Source organism: Pleurodeles waltl, chromosome 6, assembly GCF_031143425.1.
Source record: "Pleurodeles waltl isolate 20211129_DDA chromosome 6, aPleWal1.hap1.20221129, whole genome shotgun sequence".
Classification (NCBI taxonomy): domain Eukaryota; kingdom Metazoa; phylum Chordata; class Amphibia; order Caudata; family Salamandridae; genus Pleurodeles; species Pleurodeles waltl.
This window is the reverse complement of record NC_090445.1, coordinates 1,169,050,991-1,169,074,089: the sequence shown is the minus strand read 5'-3', so window position 1 is coordinate 1,169,074,089 and position 23,099 is coordinate 1,169,050,991. Positions and strand designations below refer to the sequence as shown.

Below are 23,099 nucleotides of genomic sequence, written 5' to 3'. Positions count from 1 at the left end.
ATCAATGTGATCCACCTCTTGTTTAGGAGCTGAGAGTTGCAATAAACAAGTTATCCTCCTCTGTTCTGTGGATTGTTGTCTGTGTGACAGTACAATACGTCCTCAGCCTTGTGAGTGCTGAACCGCCTGCTAATGAGAGTAACCCCTGTTGTGATGTCTGTTATGTGTGGATGCAGGCACACTTGCAGCCCAGGGTGCTCGGCCACTCCAAGACACCACCATAGAGGAGCCGAGGTCAGGCTGTCCTCAATACCCGTGCGACATTGACGGGATCCAGAGCCTCTGGAGGTAATGAATTCAATGTGCAACATGCAGATATGGCCTGGCCCGTGGTCCCAAGGCCGCCCCAAGCTCCCGCCGATCTCAGAACCTCAAGCGGTGCTGGGACCCAGCTGGTGTGTACCCACACTGTTGGAGCCCCATAGTCACCTACTTCAACTCCTCGGGCTCTCCAGGCTTCATTGTCGCTGTTAGACAAATGGACCTCCCCAACAGGAACCCTGAGCTCAGTCAATTCGGCAACGGTGTACGCCATGGTTCGGTGTTATGTTGCGACCACCATTCTAATCTTTTGCAACCGCAGGTGCAGCTGCTCGCCACAGCTAAATTTTACAAGTGTGGGAGGATGCCAGGCCTAGGTAACACTGTCCCTCATCTAGGGTAGTTCATCGGATGTTCCCAGGAGAAAATGCACTGGAGATGGAGTCAGGGTCATGGAGGAGCTGGGTGACTGGGCTGGAACTACTCCAAAACACTCCTAAGCCATAACAAGTTTGGCCACAACCCTCACATAGCATAATGAACTTGCTTGTTACAATTCATTGTGAAAGTGATGGTACAGTGCTTAGTTGAATGGAACGTGTAGTTGACATTAAGTGACTGAACAAAATGTAAGGTAGTTGTTCAAGTGTTTATTGAACTTTCAAAGTATAGGCAGAAAACAGAAGATTTTTTTTTTCTTTCTAGATACATAAAGTGCTTACAGTCCAAATTGCATGTAGGCAACATGTTGGCCCCCTAATCATAGACATTACTGTAGCCACTCGCAGAGGTAAATTACATGTGAGCAAATCTACATATGTAAGTTTGATCTTGCTCTTTTGAAAATCTTTACTACTTTTGACTTTACATGTGTGGAGTTACTCTAAAGTGTAGACTCATACCATCACCCCCACAACTAGGCCTCGTCATATAGGTTTTTGGAACAAACACATGGGGAGACGATCACTGAAGAGAAGTGGTGCACATCCTTAGATGCAATCACTCTATGGAAATAAGAGAGGCACACAAAGTGCTTTTTGACTGGTTTCAATATCCTATCAAACTTAAAAAAAAATACAATTTACCCGGACACGTCTGATCTGTGTTGGAGGAGATGCGGACTTCTCAGGGATTTCAGACATATTTGGTGGGATTGCTCTGTTATTCACCCCCTTCTGGTCCAAAATTCTGGCCCTGATTAAGGATATTCAATGGAATCCTCTTCCAATTACTCAGTGGTTTGCCTTTCTAGGGCTGCTCAATGAGACCCTCCCGCATCAGACATCTGGATATCACTCCATCCTGTGGTTGTCCCTTGGTGCCGTAATGATGGCTCTGGCTGCGTTTTGGAAGAAAGCCAAGGTCCCTTCGATGTCCCAGTGGCATGTACGACTTTGGAAGGCCATAAGCATGGAACGGATGGCAGAAGTACTTCTAGACAGATATAACATTTTCGAATACACTTGGCGGCCCTTGGTGAGGTTCCTCTCGACTGGCCTTCCACACTTTACATGTTCCACCTGTACCGGGGCACTCCACCTCTTCCAGATCTAAACTCAACAGGAAACATCGAATATCATTTATAAACTCAGTATTCTGCTCCAGTGATCCTAGTAATGTCAGTGGGTTATGCTCATTCCATGACACATCCTTCTGCAGCACCTACACTCATGTTTGTTAGCCCTGCGGTATTTTGGTGGGGGAATTAAGTCGGGCAATAAATCTAGTGAACTCTTCTGTACAATTGACCATATTAGTTTACTAAGAATACCTGTGTAGGAGGCTGGACTGGCTTGTAGTGAGTACCAAGGGGTACTTACACCTTGCACCAGGCCCAGGTATCCCTTATTAGTGTATAGGGTGTCTAGCAGCTTAGGCTGATAGATAATGGTAGCTTAGCAGAGCAGCTTAGGCTGAACTAGGAGACGAGTGAAGCTCCTACAGTACCACTAGTGTCATATGCACAATATCATAAGAAAACACAATACACAGATATACTAAAAATAAAGGTACTTTATTTTTATGACCATATGCCAAAGGTATCTCAGTGAGTACCCTCAGTATGAGGATAGCAAATATACACAAGATATATGTACACAATACCAAAATATGCAGTAATAGCAATAGAAAACATGCAAACAATGTATAGTTACAATAGGATGCAATGGGGACACATAGGGATAGAGGCAACACAAACCATATACTCCAAAAGTGGAATGCGAACCACAAATGGACCCCAAACCTATGTGACCTTGTAGAGGGTCGCTGGGACTGTAAGAAAACAGTGAGGGTTAGAAAAACAGCCCACCCCAAGACCCTGAAAAGTGAGTGCAAAGTGCACTAAAGTTCCCCAAAGAGCACAGAAGTCGTGATAGGGGAATTCTGCAGGAAAGACCAAAACCAGCAATGCAACAACGATGGATTTCCAGACGAGGGTACCTGTGGAACAAGGGGAACAAGTCCAAAAGTCACAATCAAGTCGAGAGTGGGCAGATGCCCAGGAAATGCCAGCTGTGGGTGCAAAGAAGCTGCTACTGGGCAGTAGAAGCTGAGGATTCTGCAGGAACGACAAGGGCTAGAAACTTCCCCTTTGGAGGATAGATGTCCCACGCCGTGGAGAGTCGTGCAGAAGTGTTTTCCTGCGGAAAGACCGTAAACAAGCCTTGCTAGCTGCAAAGCTTGCGGTTGGGGTTTTTGGGTGCTGCTGTGGCCCAGGAGGGACCAGGATGTCGCCAATTGCGTCAGGGGACAGAGGGGGCGCCCAGCAAGACAAGGAGCCCTCTCAGAAGCAGGCAGCACCCGCAGAAGTGCCGGAACAGGCACTACGAAGTGGAGTGAAACGGTGCTCACCCGAAGTTGCACAAAGGAGTCCCACGCCGCCGGAGGACAACTCAGGAGGTCGTGCCATGCAGGTTAGAGTGCTGTGGACCCAGGCTTGGCTGTGTACAAAGGATTCCCTCGGAAAGTGCACAGGAGCCGGAGTAGCTGCAAAACACGCGATTCCCAGCAATGCAGTCTGGTGTGGGGAGGCAAGCACTTACCTCCACCAAACTTGGACTGAAGAGTCACTGGACTGTGGGAGTCACTTGGACAGAGTTGCTGGATTCAAGGGACCTCGCTCGTCGTGCTGAGAGGAGACCCAGGGGACCGGTGATGCAGTTCTTTGGTGCCTGCGGTTGCAGGGGGACGATTCCGTCGACTCATAGGAGATTTCTTCGGAGCTTCTAGTGCAGAGAGGAGGCAGACTACCCCCACAGCATGCACCACCAGGAAAGCAGTCGAGAAGGCGGCAGGATCAGCGTTACAGAGTTGCAGTAGTCGTCTTTGCTACTTTGTTGCAGTTTTGCAGGCTTCCAGCGCGGTCAGCAGTCGATTCCTTGGCAGAAGGTGAAGAGAGAGATGCAGAGGAACTCGGATGAGCTCTTGCATTCGTTATCTAAGGAATTCCCCAAAGCAGAGACCCTAAATAGCCTGAAAAGAGGATTTGGCTACTTAGGAGAGAAGATAGGCTAGCAACACCTGAAGGAGCCTATCAGAAGGAGTCTCTGACGTCACCTGCTGGCTCTGGCCACTCAGAGCAGTCCAGTGTGCCAGCAGCACCTCTGTTTCCAAGATGGCAGAGGTCTGGAGCACACTGGAGGAGCTCTGGGCACCTCCCAGGGGAGGTGCAGGTCAGGGGAGTGGTCACTCCCCTTTCCTTTGTCCAGTTTCGCGCCAGAGCAGGGCTGAGGGGTCCCTGAACCGGTGTAGACTGGCTTATGCAGAAATGGGCACCATCTGTGCCCATGAAAGCATTTCCAGAGGCTGGGGGAGGCTACTCCTTCCCTGCCTTAACACCTTTTTCCAAAGGGAGAGGGTGTAACACCCTCTCTCTGAGGAAGTCCTTTGTTCTGCCATCCTGGGCCAAGCCTGGCTGGACCCCAGGAGGGCAGAAACCTGTCTGAGGGGTTGGCAGTAGCAGCAGCTGCAGTGAAACTCCTGAAAAGGCAGTTTGGCAGTACCCAGGTCTGTGCTACAGACCCGTGGGATCATGGGATTGTGCCAACAATGCCAGGATGGCATAGAGGGGGCAATTCCATGATCATAGACATGTTACATGGCCATATTCGGAGTTACCATTGTGAAGCTACACATAGGTAGTGACCTATGTGTAGTGCATGCGTGTAATGGTGTCCCCGCACTCACAAAGTCCGGGGATTTTGCCCTGAACAATGTGGGGGCACCTTGGCTAGTGCCAGGGTGCCCACACACTAAGTAACTTAGCACCCAACCTTTACCAGGTAAAGGTTAGACATATAGGTGACTTATAGGTTACTTAAGTGCAGTGGTAAATGGCTGTGAAATAACGTGGACGTTATTTCACTCAGGCTGCAGTGGCAGGCCTGTGTAGGAATTGTCAGAGCTCCCTATGGGTGGCAAAAGAAATGCTGCAGCCCATAGGGATCTCCTGGAACCCCAATACCCTGGGTACCTCAGTACCATATACTAGGGAATTATAAGGGTGTTCCAGTATGCCAATGTAAATTGGTAAAATTGGCCACTAGCCTGTTAGTGACAATTTGAAAGAAATGAGAGAGCATAACCACTGAGGTTCTGATTAGCAGAGCCTCAGTGAGACAGTTAGGCATCCCACAGGGAACACATACCTATAGGTCACAAGCTTATGAGCACTGGGGTCCTGGCTAACAGGGTCCCAGTGACACATAACAAACATACTGAAAAAATAGGGTTTTCACTATGAGCACTGGGCCCTGGCTAGCAGGATCCCAGTGAGACTGTGAAAACACCCTGACATACACTCACAAACAGGCCAAAAGTGGGGGTAACAAGGCTAGAAAGAGGCTACTTTCTCACAACCTGCCTGTAAATAGGAGACCAATGTCTTGTCGAAACTGTGTGCCACACTAGCAATGTTGATGTATAATTATGGTCTCCTGTGACTGAATTACTGTAGTTGTAGTGATACATGTCTTAATAAGCTAAATAAAGAGAGTTTGGGTAAAACAAAGTGTAGACTTACATGTATGCACCCTCCAAATTCAGGAAAGGAGCCTAATTTACAAGTGTGGAGTTATTATGTGTGCATGCCCCTCTCTAACCCTTCTCTAGCTCTTCCATAACCCCTCCTTTCTCCTTCAAACCCCCTCCCCTTTAGTAGTAAGTATTCCCCATTTTTCAGCTACTCCCCTCTACCCCTCCTAAATATACTACTAAAAGGCATACAGGCATGTGTGGAGATCTCTGCAATCAGGCCAGAAATACCCGCACCTAAAAGACAGGAAGGCGGAGACATTGAACTGTTTGTAGGTTAGTGAAAAGCATTGTTATATTTTAGCATTATTATTGTAGTACTAATAAACATATTGCAAAATGCAGTTTGTGAATAGGCCCATACATGTAGCTGCCCTCATGACATAGCTGAAAATTAGCAACAAAAAATAAAAGAAAATAGAAACAGTGGAACATAGTTCCTCTGAGGTAAGCAACATGAAACTATTTTTCAAAAAATAATTTATTTGAGTTGTTGCGTCACTGATAATGTGGTGTGCAGGCTCGAAGCAGGTCTCTCATTCACATCAGGGATTGTTCATCTTACTAAGGTTCTCCTTTTAGGAAAGCCTGTCTTAGTTTGAGTGATTGCATAATAGTAATTTGATAAATGATGCCTTGCATACTATTTCTTCCTCAGTCAGACTGAACTCAAGGTGCAGCAGAGATCGGCGAGTATGTTTTGATCAGTGCCTAATTTGTGAAAGAAGAGTGCTGGTGCCCTAACCTTTGCTAAGAAGCCGGCGGCCGGTCCAATTAAATTCCCCACCAGACACTTCCTACCCCTTTTCTACCTCATGCAGGTCCCTGCCTGATCCATTGCGACAAGTTTGCCGTCTTTCTCTGCCTGTGTGTTGATCTGTGTGTTTTTCCCTATCACGTACTTGCCAAGTATGTGATGCAGGGCAATAAGTACCTGTCCCCAAAAAATAAGTGTTGGTGGTCCCCACGGCAACCAGCGGCTCAAATTGAGCACTGGTTTTGGTAAATTGGAGATTCTCCTGTATGCCCTACGCTGCAATTTATCCAGGAGACTTCCCTGGGTAAGCTTGGTGGTAATAGGATATAGGTGGCCATAGTTTTCCTCGAATAGTTCTTTATGATAGCTTCTGCTGATGGACTGTAAAAGTGATTGTTTAATTTGAGCTGTGTAAGTGTTACTGCTGAAGCTTTCCCTGTGAGTTGCGCCTTCGGTTTAGGGCTTTTAGTGACCATACGCCCAGACGGTTATATTTAGGGGCGTGATTGATGGAGGGAAGCGAGATAGCTAAACTTCCCTGAATAAACCCTTCCTGATAATTATGTCAACATCTCCTTCATATTTGCTAAGTATGTTAGCGAGCACTCTGGTACACAATTTTGCATTATTACTAATAGGTGAAATCGATCTCCAATTGCTAAATGCATCCCCGGCATTTTTGTGGTTTACAAAAAGAATAGGTTTGGCGGTATTAGCAGCCTTGATTGTTACTTCTGAAAGCATGATTAGTCATCATCATGAAGAGGTAGAATTCAATAACTTCACATTTCTTATCGCTTTCACTTTCAGGTATTTTCACTAAAACAATTTACTCTTACCTTAGTGAATCATTAGCATATGCAGCCTCATTGTGTTGTTACTGACAATCAGTACACATGCATTTTCATTTCTTATAGTTTCTTCTGTGTTATTTTCATTATTCCACTGAATCGAGTTATCTTTTTTTCTGATCTTAATTCCCAGGCTGCAAATGTGCCTTGTTCTGTCTTATAATATTTATAGCGTCACACGATAATTATGTTTTTTGCTTTTTTACATACTGTTTTGAGAAGCTAAGTGTAGTAATCCAGCCTTGAGAAATGCCTTTAAAGGCATCATATGCTATTTGCCTTGGGGAGGACCTGATGTATTATGCACTCAATTGTGTTAATCCCAAACGCTTGTCTGGTCTTTTAATACGTGCCTTGTAAATGTCTTTCTGTTGATTTTCTGGGGACGATAGTAGTCACTAAAAACATTGTTATTGCTCTGTGATATGACGTGGTCAATGCGCAGCTTTAATTGCAGTTGATTTTAGCAGTACATCAATAGGAAAATAGTCCTCAAAGATTGCTTGTGTAAATGTTTAAAATGTAAATTCCTTGGTATTATGGTCGAGCCTTCTCCAGATGTTAAGCTTAAACTCATCCATAATATTTCCAAACTTTTTTTGACCTTGCATACAGTCATGCTTGAAGTATTAGATCTGTCCATTGTGGTGAGGTGCAAAATACGGACGCAACCATAGATATTGTTTAAAGAGCCTAAAGGCAATTCTGCTGGTGCTAAAATGACTTTTGGCGTTTTTTTTTAAATGTAACCCCTTCTGCTAAATATTGTAGTAGACGAAGATTCCTTAACCCCATGAGTGTGGGAGTCGGCCACCGGCCCACGCCCGCACTACCTCCCTGGGGCGGGTCACGACCGGTGGCCGACACCAGGAAGGGTGTTGAAAAATCTTCTGGTGCATTGCAGAGGAGGATTTTTTTAAATTGATTTAATCCCCCATTAACAGACACCGAAGAGCTTCCGTGTCTCCACCTGCCCCTTTGTGACATCAGCACATCTGTCACAATCTGTTTTCTGCATCAGTGCAGGAAGCGGAGGTAAGGCCGCTTCCTGCTCCGGTGGGGAAAACGGCCCAAACTGCCCCCCCCCCATTCAGGAAGGCCGGGTGCTAGTGAGGGAACCCGAGGAGGAGGTCATGGGAGTGGGAGCACTAATAATGATTATTGGACTGGGTGCCAGAGGCGCTAGAGACTGTGTTAATTGGTATGTGACAAAGGTGAAGTAATGGTGTATCATTTATGTTTTTTTGAGTGTCTTGAGAGAACGTGCTGATTGAGGGAAGAAGCGAAGGTGACTGACCTTTACTGTTGCACGCATCACACACACACACCCACCAGCAATTTTGTGACTGTCTACATAGGCTAGTGTTATAGAGCGAGAGTTTAGCCAGTAGCAGAGATGGTGTCTCGTTGGATGACTGCTGCTCAAGCCCTAATTCAGGTTATAGAGGACAGCTCTGACGTAGGTTCAGAGGCTGAGACAACAGATACTGAGACAGCATCTGAGGGATAGGAGAACGGCGCAGACCCTGGGAGTGATTTTTCGGACAACTCCTCTTCCAGTGATTCTGAGGGAGGTGATAAGGACAGACCTGCTGTCCCTTCGCAACACAGTCTGTGCAGCAGAACGAAAGCTGGTTATCCCAACCCAGAGAGCAGGTGCATGTGACGGCAAGCACAGAAAGAGTGGTGTCTTGGGAGCTCCCCAAATTAGTTCAGCCCCAAATTACACCGCCACAATCGTATTGTGGAGACATCAAAATTATCTATCATAAAACAACTTGGTTTTGTAAGGCGGGCACCTGTGTTTTTGGTCCCGGGCTCGGCGGCCATTTAGGAAAACCTATCAAACCCAGACATTTCTGGAATCTAGACACCTGGGGGAGTCCACTGTCACACAAACTACAGGAATATACTGGGATCCACAAATTCCTAACACCCAGTGTTTCCCCACCTGTCCTGATAAAAACGCTATCCTGCTTGAGTGCCTGTACCTAGTGCCTGTGTCAGGAATGGATCACCTCAGGGTCTAAAAGTTGCCCTAATATAAGGACTAACATTGACCGTTGTGTGATCCTTTCTTGACATGTGGACTAGGCATACCCACACAACTGAGGTACCATTTTTATCGGGAGACTAGGGGGAATGCTGGGTGGAAGGAAATTTGTGGCTCCTCTCAGATTCCAGAGCTATCACTGAAATGTGGTGAAAAAGTGTTTTTTTGCCAAATGTTGAGGTTTGCAAAGGATTCTGGGTAACAGAACCTGGTGAGAGCCCCAAAAGTCACCCCATTCTGAATTCCCCTAGATGTCTAGTTTTAAAAAATGTATAGGTTTGCTAGGTTTTCCTATGTGCCGGCTGAGCTAGAGGCTAAAATCCACTGCTAGGCACTTTGCAAAAAACAGGTCAGTTTTAAATGTAAATATTTGATGTTTCCATGTTGCGTTTTGGGGCTCTTCTTGTCGCAGGCACTAGGCCTACCAACACAAGTGGGGTACCGTGTTTATCGGGAGACTTGGGGGAATGCTGGGTGGAAGGAAATTTGTGGCTCCTCAAAGATTCCAGAATTTTCCATCACCAAAATGTGAGGAAAAAATGTTTTTTTTGCCAAATTTTGAGATTTGCAAAGGATTCTGGGTAACAGAACCTGGTGAGAGCCCCACAAGTCACCCCATTCTGAATTTCCCTAGATGTCTAGGATTAAAAAATGTATAGGTTTGCTAGGTTTCCCTAGGTGCCGGCTGAGCTAGATGCTAAAATCCACTGCTAGGCACTTTACAAAAAACAGGTCAGTTTTCTTAGGGAAAATGTGATGTGTCCACGTTGTGTTTTGGGGCATTTCCTGTCGCAGGCACTAGGCCTACCCGCACAACTGAGGTACCATTTTTATCAGGAGACTTGGGGGAATGCTGGGTGGAAGAAAGTTTCTGGCTCCTCTCAGATTCCAGAACTTTGCAGCGCCGAAATCTGAGGGAAAAGTGATTTTGTTTTGCCAAATGTTTAGGTTTGCAAAGGATTGTTGGTGACAGAACCTGGTGACAGGCCCATTAGTCACCCCATCCTGGATTCCCCTAGGTGTCTAGTTTTCAAAAATGCACAGGTGTGGTAAGTTTCCCTAGGTGCCGGCTGAGCTAGAGGCCAAAATCTACAGCTAGGCACTTTCCAAAAAACGCGTCAGATTTCAATGTAAAAATGTGATGCGTCCATGTTGCGTTTCCTATCGCAGGCATTAGGCCTACCCACACAAGGGAGGTACCATTTTAATCGCAAGACTAGGGGGGAACACAGATTAGAAGAACAAGTGTTATTGCCTCTTATCTTTCTCTACATTTTTTCCTTCCAAGCCCAGCAGCTAAGGGGTTAAACAAGAGGTGTCAAGTGATATACTCCAAGTACTTTCTTGTCAGGCGGAAACTAAGAGGTAGCAAACCAGTTTGTGATCTAAAAATGACCAGTAGCTCTAATGCGAGGCAGTTTAACTGCAGACAAGTTCCCAGTCAATACAGCTTCTTTTGTGTCGTACCCCTAGCTAGACTGACCCTTTCATGAGAGAAACCGACAGTAACTCAAATGAGTGGCAGGAATAAACACTACTAGTTCAAAGGGCTCTTCAGTGGCTGCGTTAAGTAATGAGGGTCTTTAAAATTAGTCTGCCCCATTGCAGTCTATATGAGGTGCCAAGGTGACATTGACATCTTGAATCTGGTCAAGGTGCGCACCCAGTCTGTGCATCTTTCGAGCACCGCTGGTCTAGCCAGAAAAGGTAGGAAAGTAGGGAGATTTGGCTCTAAATCCATGGTACGAAGAGGAGAATCCTAACACACCACAATGTTTTACTTTAGGAAACATAATTTGTTTAATCGTCACGTACCAGAGCCTACCCGGAGTCGACACATACCAACAGGTTTAAATTTTTAATTTCCATTTTTAACAAAGTGAATTCAGACTGCCATTTTGTGAATAGTCTGCTTCTAGGGAATGCTGTCAGTGGGAGGTGGTGGCACATATTCTTATATGCCTATTTTTTTTTTTTATTCTTTTTCAATCCAACTTTAACTTGAGTTCCATGGTCCTAGCCCAAGTCCTAATCCTGTGCCTTATGCCAGTGAAAGTAACCCCAGTTGTTCCTCGTGGTCAAAGTTGGTGCTATGTGAACAAGATCAGGTTTGCTTAAGAATAGTGGTAGTTTGAATGCAGTTTGAGAAGTCCTTTCCGCTCCATTAGAACCACTTTAACTGGATACTTGCTTCCTCTCCCCTTCTCTAGTGGGTCAAGGCTGGAAGTCTTGCCCTGCGAGAATGGCGGTTTGTCACTGAAAGATCACCTTAGGCAAAGCACCTCTCGCCTGTTCATGATTGCTTACTCAGATGTCAAATACCCACCGTTGGAGCTGAGAAAAAAATTCATTCTTTTTTTTACCCGTAAAAGATTCCTGAGGCCACCATTAGGTTGTACTGAAGACAAGAATGCAAGAAAAACAAACATATGCAATGCAATGGGTCTTGCATATTTCGAACAAGTTAATTGTCAGCAGCGCCCACGAGCAAAATAAAAAAAAAAACGAGTGGAAACTCAGAAAAGACGACTTAACAAAATAAAATAAAGCTAGCTTAAAAAAAAAAAACTTTGCAATTTTGTTTGTCATGCTGGGCACGTTTTTTCCAGTCACAAGCCTTCCTTTTGTAGGGCAGTAGAAGTTAAAAAGAACAAATAGTACTTGGATCACATCAGGAGCAGTGAACAGGCACTAATTAGGTTGAAATCAATTAGTGCTTGATCTCTGCTCCACATAGAGGAACGGAAATGATGCCAGACATGCCTTGACGAATTATGAGGCTGTAAAGAAGAGTGCCAAGCAAACCAACAAATGGTAATCAACAGGCGGGCTCCGAGACCTCTACTGAACACAACAGAGTCTTGAATGCCAGACGCATGCTCTAGCACATGCACTCTCAGGCTCGACCCTAAAAACTTTTCTTTCTTCAGCAAGAGCGAGGATCCGTTGATAAATCGAGCTGTTACTCTCACCTGGTGAAGTTTAGTACCAAGAACTGTAGTCTGACAGCAGAAAATACTGCCTCATGAAGTTACAACAAGAGTGAGAATGTATTCCTCTACATACCTTGCACTAGAAATCAGTATTATGCAACTGTGTAAATCAGAATTTGAATGCAGCAAAAAGTATTAAAACTAACATGGGGCAGGAGTCAAATTAATGGTTAAACTGATGCCACTAGAGTTCAAGCAGCTTTGCTGCTGGAGAACAACCCACTCCATAAGATTTACAGAGCAGCAATATGGACTCCTTACACAAATTTAGAAAGCATTATGCTTATTTGTCATTAAGGAGAACCTAGTCTGGCAAGGGCTCCTATGATACCGCTCGAGATGAAGTGGATGCATTCATCTCACATTCAGATGAAGCTAATCCCCATCAGCTTTAATGGAAGACTTATTGCATTGGCTAGGGAGGGTTAGGCCTAATAATGGAAAGCTAGAAAAACACAATACTATTATGGACTCAGGGCACCAACGGGCACTCGTGCATGTAAGCTCCTCTTTGGTGACACTTTATTCCAGATGTACACCAAAGATAACTCCATTTCAGTATGATCAGCTCCTTTGTGGTGCCTGCTCTGTATCAGATTGTTCCTATCTGGTGGTTTTGTTATGGGTCCAGCCCCTGTTAGTGCATTACAATTACTCTGGTGTACTCCTAGGAGCTTAAATTCCTCCCCAGTCCTGCCAGTTCTAGCTGTTCCTGGTACATCTCATTCCTCATAACTAACAAAAGTGAAACTGTTTCTCGCAAATAGCTACTACAGAAATGCCATTCAAACCCATGTACCATTGTGTCTGGATGGTGCAAGTGCCATGCTCCATCATCTACCAGAGCCCACAGTGGCTTTGGTAAGGGCATCCTACATGCAGCAACATGACCCTTCTGTGGCCTGAAGACATATTAACACATTACCTCAACCCTTACGGAATCCCACTGGCTGCCCTTACCAGCCCACCCTACAGTATATTCAAAATCAGCTGCATCATCTACAAAGCCATCACCCCTGTCTTTCGAGCTGACAAGCTCCCCATCTTGGGTGGTTGTCGGCACACCCACAGCCAGGCTGTCATCAGGCTGAAGACAAAGAAGTGCACAAAAAAGAAAAAAGAAAGGCAATAGGCCTTCCCTATCTATGCACCTGGTTCAAGAACAACAACTCTGTTTTCAGGACTGCTGCAACCCTGCTCCAATTCAGGAAAGAGCTGAAGATCCAGCTCTTTGAAAAATACTACACCATGATGCAGTGACAACCAATGTTTGCTCTCCCCAAATGACATGTTGATTGTGTCTTTGCCTTGTACCCACACATTGCTCCATTACCTTTTGGCTAGGTTTATGCCATACAAATATTACACACATAGATGGTGCAGTCCTTCTGCCTGTTTCAGCTCCTAGTCCGGGCACCAGCTCTATCTGGTTGTGCCAGCTTCAGCCACTGATCCAGTCTTACCGGTACCAGTGCTGCTGGATCGAGCTCCACTTAAGTTCTGTCGGCTCCAGCTCTGCTCCACAACCCCAGCTTCACAAGCACACTCCGACAGTTGTTAGCTAGCACCTTGAAGGTTTTTGGTAACTCCTCGTGCTTCCAGGCACTGCTTTCCACAAGATATGCTGTTTGTAACTCGTGTTACACCAGGTCAGGAGTTTCATCCTGCAGTCAACGCACTTAATATCCGTGTACAATTTAAAAATGGCCTCTATCTGTGGGGCTTATTGTCCACGCATTCCTAACAGAAGATACACCCAAAGACTGATGAGTTACTGCAGTGAATCAGTATTTGTGGGTTTGATTTCATGCTTAACAGAGGGGTATTACATCAAAAGAGGCCGTGATTTATGAAAGATTTCAAAGTTAGGGAACCGGAGCAATAGGGCAGTAACGTATTCTTGCAAAGTAGCATGTCATTGCACCGGGTACCAAAGACTTTGTTAAAAACAAAACACTTTTCCTTCCCTGCATTGCCCTCGGAGTAACTCTGTTTAATTCAAACAGTGCTTTGTAGCAAAAGGGAACAGACCTGTTCCCATCTATTACTCTTAGCGCTTTATTAATTGGTATGTTGCTACTCAAATATTCCCTTCTATCTTCACAGAATTACTCCTTGTCAGCGGGACATCTTTTGAAATATAAATTATATCTCTCAGTTCGCTATACTCTAATTATCTTCCACAGACACAAACTACATTTTAGAAGACAAATAACCAAACTGCAATTCACATCCCTCCTTCATATTTTATAGGTTAAAAAAAACATATTACAGTCTGAAAATCATGTGTTTTATTTAGAATAGTTAAAGATAGATTTTCATGGTAGTCGATACAAATGGAATTTTGTTTCTGATGGACCAGCCTTTCCACAGGCAGTCATTAAATTACATTTTAGAAAAGCTATCTAAACACAGTAACATTTTCTCTAGCCCCATTTTCGCCTTACCTTTGCTCCTGTTAGCTGGTGGAGAAAAGTGAGCATGTGCATATGACATTATCTCCTCCACACAATATCCTGCCTGTCTGCAGGTAGTATCTGCTAAGAAAGCTGCTGGCACAAGAAGCCACCTGTCGCGAGACTGGAGGTTTTTCTTTGAAAATTTGTCAGACAACTCTAAAAGTAACTCCTGTTGTGGTGCATAACCTCCTTTTCTATGCAGCCGTTCCAATGCAGGAGCACTCACACACAGCAGGATTGCCCATGATTATCCCCTATCGTTGAATCGAGGGCAGTTTTCCCGTGATATCCACGCTATACATATATTTAACGCAGTGGATCTACATGTGAATCACTTGCATTGCTAGTGGCTATCCCGAAAATAAAAGCAAAAAGAACAGATGATAGACATATTGCTGAACAATGCAAACATTCACCCCTACTCACAAAGATCTTAATTCAGCGTTTTTGTGCCCACCATGGCACCCCAGTTTGGTCCCAGCTATATGCAAATCAGTCTTGATCCTGTTCCCCAGGAGAACAGTCCAGCCGGAACTGCCTAGCCAGGTCCTCCCTGGACTGGAAACAAGCATCCTGGGACCCGTTTCAGGGTATCACCCTTCATCAGCCAGGCTAACTTAAATCCAGTGATGCCGTGAGCACAGGACCCACGTCTGAGCATACCCTTCCCACTTAGGGCGACAAAAGCAAAAAGAACCGATGATAGACGGAATGCTGAACAATGCCAACATTCACCCCCAGTAACAAAGATCTGGGTTCAATCCATTGTTTTTTTGCCCACCATGCCACCCCAGTTTGACCCTGCCATGTGCAAATGAGATCTTGTGACTGGGGGGTAAGTTTTGTTTCCACCATTGTGAGCAAATCAAATTTTGTCTGAGATGTGTGTTTCAGTTTGAGTTTATGTCCTATCGAAATTCTATGAACATCCCACGATGTCCTGTTCTAGCCTACGTTTGAGCCAAAATAAGTCATTGTTCACATTATTGCACTAGGGGCATACTTGATAATGCGATTTACCTTATTGTTTCCCCCCTTTCCCATTATATTGACCTCCTTAGATTACTTGCATTCTATCTAAATCTTTAGAGATCCTGCACCTCCCTTACTTGGAGATCCTCCACCATCCATTCTGTGACAGAGGACCTAGTGATCTCAGTTGGGTGGACTCTGGTTTTCACAGACGCCTTGAATGTTTGATGAATTCTTCATCTGAGATTGCACCCAATCCCACAGTCACAATCTTTTAGGAGTTTTCGTGCAGTACCAACAAGGTATAATTCTTTAGGCGCCCATCCTAAAGTGGAAGGATCTCTTGAATTAAATGCTGTTCATGCTATCTTTGGATCACTCAATATCTTATTGCATGAGTATAGACTGTCTGGAACCTCTGATTTGGACAGTCTGGAGTCTATATTCAGGCTTGGTCCTGGGTCTTACCCAGGATTACCTCTAAAAGTCTGGTCTGTTCAGCTGGGACCTTCTGGAAAAAAAATGTGTATGAGGCTGGTGGAAAACTGTTGGGCTTGTGTCTTTGTTGGTTTGTAGGGCCTTAATCGATACTCCACTGGATCACTTGCAGTTGGCGTATCACATTAATCATGTTAGTCAACTGTACAAGGATTCAGCGTGTAAATTAAGTGTTCTTGTTACTGTGAAGGCTTTTTCAACTTTGCTGAAAACATGCCCCATAATAGTCCCACAGTTCATTACAACAGTACTTTCGGTTCTTTTATAATCCCAGCAATTACCTATAAATGTTCCCATATGTCATCTTCTCCCCTAAAACCTAATCAATTCAGTTCAGTTTGGCCTGGGGTCAACCTTAATTTCTGAGGCTCGGGCAGCGTGTGCCTCCTGCCTCACCAGTGGCCTACAGATGCAAGGGAGGATGTATCAAACGTTAATTGCTGGAAACCTGCCCAGCATTAAAGTTTCTGATTTATATATTTTTTTTTAAGGATCGCACATTAAACATTCACTATCTAGCCTACCAATAGCCAGATACACCCTGCCGTAATGTGCCTCATCCTATAGTCTCTCAAACAGTCAGGCTGGCAGCATAACTGTCTTACCAAGGGCCTTTACTCACCTCTTTGGGTAGACCACCTTAAACGATATTTTTTCCACTTAGCCCTTCTTTAAACTTTGGCATTGGGAATATGGTTGAAGGAAAAGACGCTGCCCTAGACTGTGAGAGGAACGGTTGGTCCCATATTTTCCTTCTTGACGTCAGAAAGATGTTTGATTTTCCAACAGTGAAGTACTGTAAATGTTCAAGCAGAAATGTATCTAAAGTCACATTCCTTTGCACCAATAGCCATGCTATGACCAAAGATACATACTGTTCCTCTGAACCTCCAACCATGCCCTTTCCACTGGCAGAGGCAATGAACAAGGGAAAGAATGCAGCATCTTGTACTGAAATGACCATTGACAGAGGTTAGGTTTTCTAAACTATTGTGAAGAAATGTGTCAGAATTGTAATTTAATTTTCATTAGGCTAGTGTATGCTATGTTAGTGGCTATAATAAATGTGAACGGTTTTAGCAGGTCTCCTTTCTGATCTCCCCGGGTTAAGGATCATGCATTTCAGTGGCCATCATCAAACAGCACTTCTCATTTCAATCGGCAAAGTTTGCTCATCAGATCCCTCCTCTCATCCAAGGGCCAAGACAAAGTTCTTAATTATCAAAAGGGATCTTTACCATTTCCTCTAATGGGAATCAGAACACATACGTTCTGTGTCAGCACAACCATGTCTTTAGCAGTGTTCATTTTGTTATTTTATGTTAGTGTCATTTGTTTAAGGCTAGGGCCTGATTTTGATCTTGGTGGACAGGGTTACTCTGTCAGAAGTGTGATGTATTACGATTCCATTATATCCTATGGAAATTGTAATATGGCAGATGGAACATCCGTCACGTTTGACAGAGTATTCCATCCACCAAGATCATAATCAGGCCCATAGTTGCCATATTATTAATTCTCTTTGTGCATAAGCTGTAGAGTGAGTTTTCCTGGCAAATGTGGTTTGGCTGTACCTTGGCCTCAATAATCCTGGGGGATGGGGTTTTGATGTGCGATTTATCCCCGCAGTTGTGATTGATGGGTGTGTGGGTAGATCTTGTGACCTCCAATCAAACGCGCATGTAGAATTTGTCATGAGTTGTGTCTGTGGTATGGTACACAGTGCAAGTTTGTTCTTGTGGCCCTCCCCCAAACTTGAGTCATATTGGCAGTGTTTTACCTACCACTTTTTTGGGAGGGGCCTGGTTGATCCCTTACACACAATAGTAATGGTGTTCTTCTATACTTATTTGCTTGATGGGTGTCATTCAAGTAGTCTTAATGCCCTGACAGAGCTTGGGCTGTTCTAAACTGAAGTCTAGCATCTTAGTCACTTAGGTCCTGATTTATATTTTGGCAGACAGAATACTCTCTCGCAAATGTTACAGATATACTGTCTCCTGTATTAAAAGTCCCGTAGGATATAATGCACTTTTAACACAGCATCCAGATCGGGGCTTTCCACCCCCTTCTCCAGCTTGTAGGGGATGTCCGTCACATTTGTGAAATATTATCCTTTCCCGGAAGTATAAATCAAGTGTTTAGACTCAGCACTTTGGTTGTTATTCATGACTCCCTTTTTTCTAGATCTTGTTTCTATATCTAGTGTCTTAGGGCCTTATGTTGAGTTTGGTGAAGCAGAGTAACGAAAAAACTGTATACTTTTTCTCCGGCATATCTTGAGTGCCATTGACATCAATGCACTCGTAATAAGGTGGATGGGACATCTGCCACTTTTTGGCGACTGTGCCATACTGGTGAGATTTTGTGTGATTCTCTATCCTCCTTTGTACCTGGTCTGCTTGTTCCTCTGTTCCTGCTTTATAGAATATTTTCCTCTTTCCTTGACTTCTTTGTCTTCTTGTTTCATTACTCCATTTTGTACGCCTCAAAGAAACTTGTCTTGTATATTGACAGTGCTTTGTGGCCATGGATACTGGGAAGGTGGTAGTTGACACCTACTCTCACACTTATGCGTTTGCCACCACTCATTATCCTATAGGCCATAGAAGTTAGTCCTGTAGTCTACTAGCCACAGAATAGTATAAGAGGGACATTAGTGAGGAAGAATTTGAATATATCAGCGTGCAGTGTGCGCAGCCATGCATTGTGTGTTGGCCAGTGAGAGCGGATACATTGGTGTGTGGATATGTTGCCTGTCATTAAGGACAAGGATATAGGGTGAATGGGGCATGGAGCATGTGCACTACACGAAGCTGGGCTGTATCAAGGCGCGCCCTGAGTAGTGTGGTACATGGGTTGTACTAGTGTATCGGAGCTGGTAATTGTATGGTCGTTTTTTTTTGGGCACAGTGGTAAAGATTGTTATATTGTTGGCTTGAATCATAGGGGTGCATTGGATTGCTTGGTGAAGTGAAGTATGGACAATTCTTTGACAAAACTGGTTGCCGTCCTGGGGCCATAGCGTCTTTCTGTTTCTTGACAGATCCACGGGCATAGAATTCGAAATTAAATTATTTTATCCAGTGGCCTGCTCTTTCTACTCCATCTTCTTGGGAGGCATGAGCTCCCTTACATTAGCATCCTGCCTATGGTCTAGTTTTAATCTGCTGCTGGCACAACCGCTTTATTATGTTCCTTCTAGCACTGTACCCCACCATCCCTATAAGCAAGAATGTACATAAGCCCATGCGTATGGAGGGTGTTTTAGTTCCGCTTGTTGCGCAATCTCCCATGACCTTCATGTCTTTCGCTGTTCTTTCACGTTTGTGTTTCATCCTGTCACCCCAAATCTTTTCAAAATGTTTTGAGCACCCCTTGCCATTGTAGACCACTGTTTCAGCATCCATGCACCACTCCATGGTAAGAGTCCATTCTAAGCGGGTCTTGATTGAGTTGTGTTCCACCTGCGTTTGGCTGTGTATCGTTTGCAACGTTTTGCCCAAATTGACTGACAATGTCTGGTTTCAGTTTGCCGATTGGCCTCCCCATGTCGCATCATAATCTTAGGTATGGCTGTGTCAGTGATTCTCCTTTTGCTGTATTTATCGATTTTAAGGCAAGAGCATTCAGCTCAAGACCCACTTCACTGTGTGTATATGAACTCACTGCTGTGTCCACAGCCTTGCAGACCTGTCTGCCATATAGTAATCCAGTTTTGAAGTTCTGCTCCAGTGATGTATATTCTGTGCAGGATATTCAGTTCGAATAGGCAGAAGCATGCTCATGCTGATACCTCTTTAGGGTGCATGAGTGCCTCTATCCAGTTATCTTCTGTGTCACACGTCTTCCCAGTGGGTATTTTAGGTTAACTAGTTCACTTTGAGCATCGTTCATTAACGTGGGCCTACGTCTGTGAGTCTTGGCTATTAGGAGCGGATGTGCTGATTGAGTCGTGGTTCCAACGTTGATATGGATTGTTTCTGGACTTGTTTCTCCAGCTATTGTTGACTACGGTTTAACTAAGCTCAGCATGAGAAGGCTTTACACAGCTTTGAGGTGCTGTGCCAGACTGCATATTTTGTCCTGTCGAAACCCACAGGATTTAGGGCGTGGGTCGAAACGTCAATACTGTTAGCGGGATTGTCTAGGTGTAAAACTTAATTCAGAGATCAGAATTAACACTACTGTGTAACTTCAACAATTGATTGACTTCCCTACTGTACATATGTATCGTATTTTATTGTTCACTTCACTGCACCTATGAGCACTGTACCAATGTGAATAATATAACACCTATTTATTTAATAAATAAATACGAGGAGTCATTGTTGGCATTGAGAAACACTTTATTTGATTATTATATTGTTACTTGGAGTTGTTATCTGAATAATACACGCAGGACCCTTGTGCTGGTCCTTTATTCCACAGGAACGCATACTTGCACATTCTGGTTGTCAAGGTGCTTTGCGTACTTCTTGGGGCCCGTTCTGAACAGGTGCAGTCAGGTGGGGTCTGCCCTACCTCTTTGGGCATGTGGCAGTTGCTCAAGGAAAAAGAAGTTGACTTGCTGGTGGATGACGCTATCTCATCCAAGATGCCAAAAAACTATTGGTTTAGGGGTTGTCACTGCTCTCTCAAGGAGGGAGTGGAGTGGTGCTGAGAGTAGAGTGATGGTTATGGCTCCATTAGAGTCCGCCTCCTCTGCGGGCCTGTCCGCTTTACCTCCCTGTGCATTCTTGCTCTTGTCCTGTGTGCCCTGCCCTGGAGTGATCCAATGGTGCTGGTGTGCCTCGCACTAGGCCCAATGCTGCTAGTCTACAGGACATGAAGTGTCCATGGCCTTCTGGAGGGACACATCTTGCTTTGTATGTACCTCGATGACACTTCTTGTGTCATCAATTCCTTCCTCCTGATGTTTTGTGTGCTACCAGATTTTATGCTTAGGCAATGAGACCACCTTGCCACAATTTCTTTCTCACATTTCCACCATCTTCCTGCAACCCTGCTTCAATTATTTTCTGGCAGCATCAGCCTTCCCTGTCATCTTTTCCCAAGGCCGTCATCAGCTGGGCCCCGATCGAACCAGCCCTTGTGCCTTTGGGGCAAGCCATTATCCTCTTTACAGTCAGTGTCTGTGCCCCAAATGACGCACTCAGCAGCGCAGGCCACCTGGCAGCCATGTCTTCAGTGTGTATTCAGGCACCCGCGAGCCCCTGCCTGCCTCCCACTACTTTGTCAGACACCAAGGACCTCACCAGGAGACTCCATCTAGACCGCTGCTGGGACCTCGTTGGCAGGCCATGTGACAAGCCCAATTCTCCTCTTCTGCCCAGTAGCTGCAAATCAGCCCACTGCCAGCTCTCTGTAAAGGGTCTGGCCGGGCTGCAGCTTCCAGACACTACACAAGGACATGGTATTCTGGGGATTAAGCATGGGGGCTTGCGTAGCCAACAGCCACCTTCCTCGACCCCAAACTGCGTCCTTGTTTACTTGTGATCTTGAACGTAATAAGATTGATGATTTTCCTACCAAAGACTAATTCCATGTTCAAGAAGTAGCAGGCCGAGTGGCATGCCTTTAGCCTTTGTTCCCTAGAGTCATCATCAGGGCAGCAACGGGGTGCAACACGGTACACATTTTGTAAATACAGCACAATGGATGTGAGCTCTGGGACAGGTGATTAATTTGACATTTAAAATATCTGCTTAACTGGATCACTGTAAAATCGTTGGCCTCATTCAAGCACCTAAAAGTGATCCTCATTGTCATTCTTCTGCCGCGGCTGGAGGAAGGACAGCTTGATGTACCATTAAGAACAAGTTACTCACTATTGTGACATTGCCCCGGTAAACGTTCATACCCATTTCTTCCAGGTGAACAGATTGACCATCCCCTTTCCTGTCTGTTCTCCATAGGTTTTGTTAGCGTGAAAGTTACTGTGGTGCAGAAGTCCCGTGAGTGACATGGCGTGTCTGCAATTAACTGTATGGTCACTTTGGCAAAACTCCGTCTTTAATATATTCTGAAAAGGATTCTTGTGTTTCTGTTAGCTGCCTGCCCGTTATTTCATTTATTGCTTGGTACTTTCCATACTTCACAGAGATCTGGATGAAGCTCAGGATGGATACAGTAAGGATAAGTTACACATAGTAGTTGCTCTTTTACCCCAGTACTTTTGGGGTGCTTTTTCCAGATCACCCACCAGCTAGGTATCTTTCTTCGATTCATGCCCACGAATCCTCTCCTTGATAAATTATAGCTCTTGTCTAGTTTCTGCTCCTGACTGAGTCTGTCAGAAAGGGATCGGGATCTTAAATGTAAACCTGCAAGATTCGCTCCAATGAGAGGCTTGTTCTCGTCACCTACTGTCTGTTTTCAATTTCCGGTCTTCTATACACACACATATCACAGTTATTTTACTGATGTATTTTTTTTATTTAAATATCAATGTAGTGAGATGTTATACAGGATAGGCCTGCAAAGATATATTTAGTCTAAGCACAAATACAAATCTGATTTTCTCTCTCACTCCCGCACAGGATCGTGGAGTTGACAGCAGTATCTTCCAAAACTCAGCTAAGTTACACCTGACAATTGGAACACTTATTTTGCTAAACGAGCAGGAGGTCCAGCGGGCATGCGAACTCCTTCAAAGGTGTAAAGAGGACTTCATTGAGTGAGTAAAATCCGAACTGAAGCAACAAAACAACATCATTGCAACTGAAATATTTCCAAGTTGCTGCCAATTTTATATATACTGTAGAAGAATGTTAATTATGATTATATAGTACAATTTGTTTCTCATTACGACAATTGGTGTTAATATTTCTAGAAGACAAAAGGGTATAAAAGCTTGGAATGATGAGTCTCGGTGGTGCACTCACAATCTGTTCTGAGCTTTGTAGATCTGTGCTGCTCTAATTGCTGTAATATACAAAAAGGGCCTCCTGGAATGGACTGATCTTACTCTCAATGATGTAGTGGCCAGAAGCTATCAAAATGGCTCTTGTTTGCAAAATATCAGACAGGTCCACAGGTGTGCTTGATTAGCTCTTATACTGCTATTGGTTTGCCTAGATTTGCTGTGCTTTCTTTACACACAGAGTTTTATCTGTTATTATTGTCAAGTTTGTATTTGGCATTTACACGTGCATAGTTCTTGGAATTGAAATACACCACTATATTGCATAATTAATTGTCTCCTCCCACAAACCTGGTTGC

The 23,099-nt window shown here is 44.5% G+C and overlaps 1 protein-coding gene across 3 annotated transcripts in view; it reads left to right on the top strand.

Moving 5' to 3' along the window:
• Window positions 1-23,099, top strand: part of ASCC1 (activating signal cointegrator 1 complex subunit 1) — a 725,998-nt gene that overhangs the window by 325,113 nt on the left and 377,786 nt on the right. For all 3 annotated transcript variants that reach the window (XM_069240384.1, XM_069240385.1, XM_069240386.1), the window contains one exon: window positions 22,418-22,554. In XM_069240384.1, the coding sequence (XP_069096485.1) occupies window positions 22,418-22,554 (137 nt within the window). The remainder of the gene's footprint in view (window positions 1-22,417; window positions 22,555-23,099) is intronic.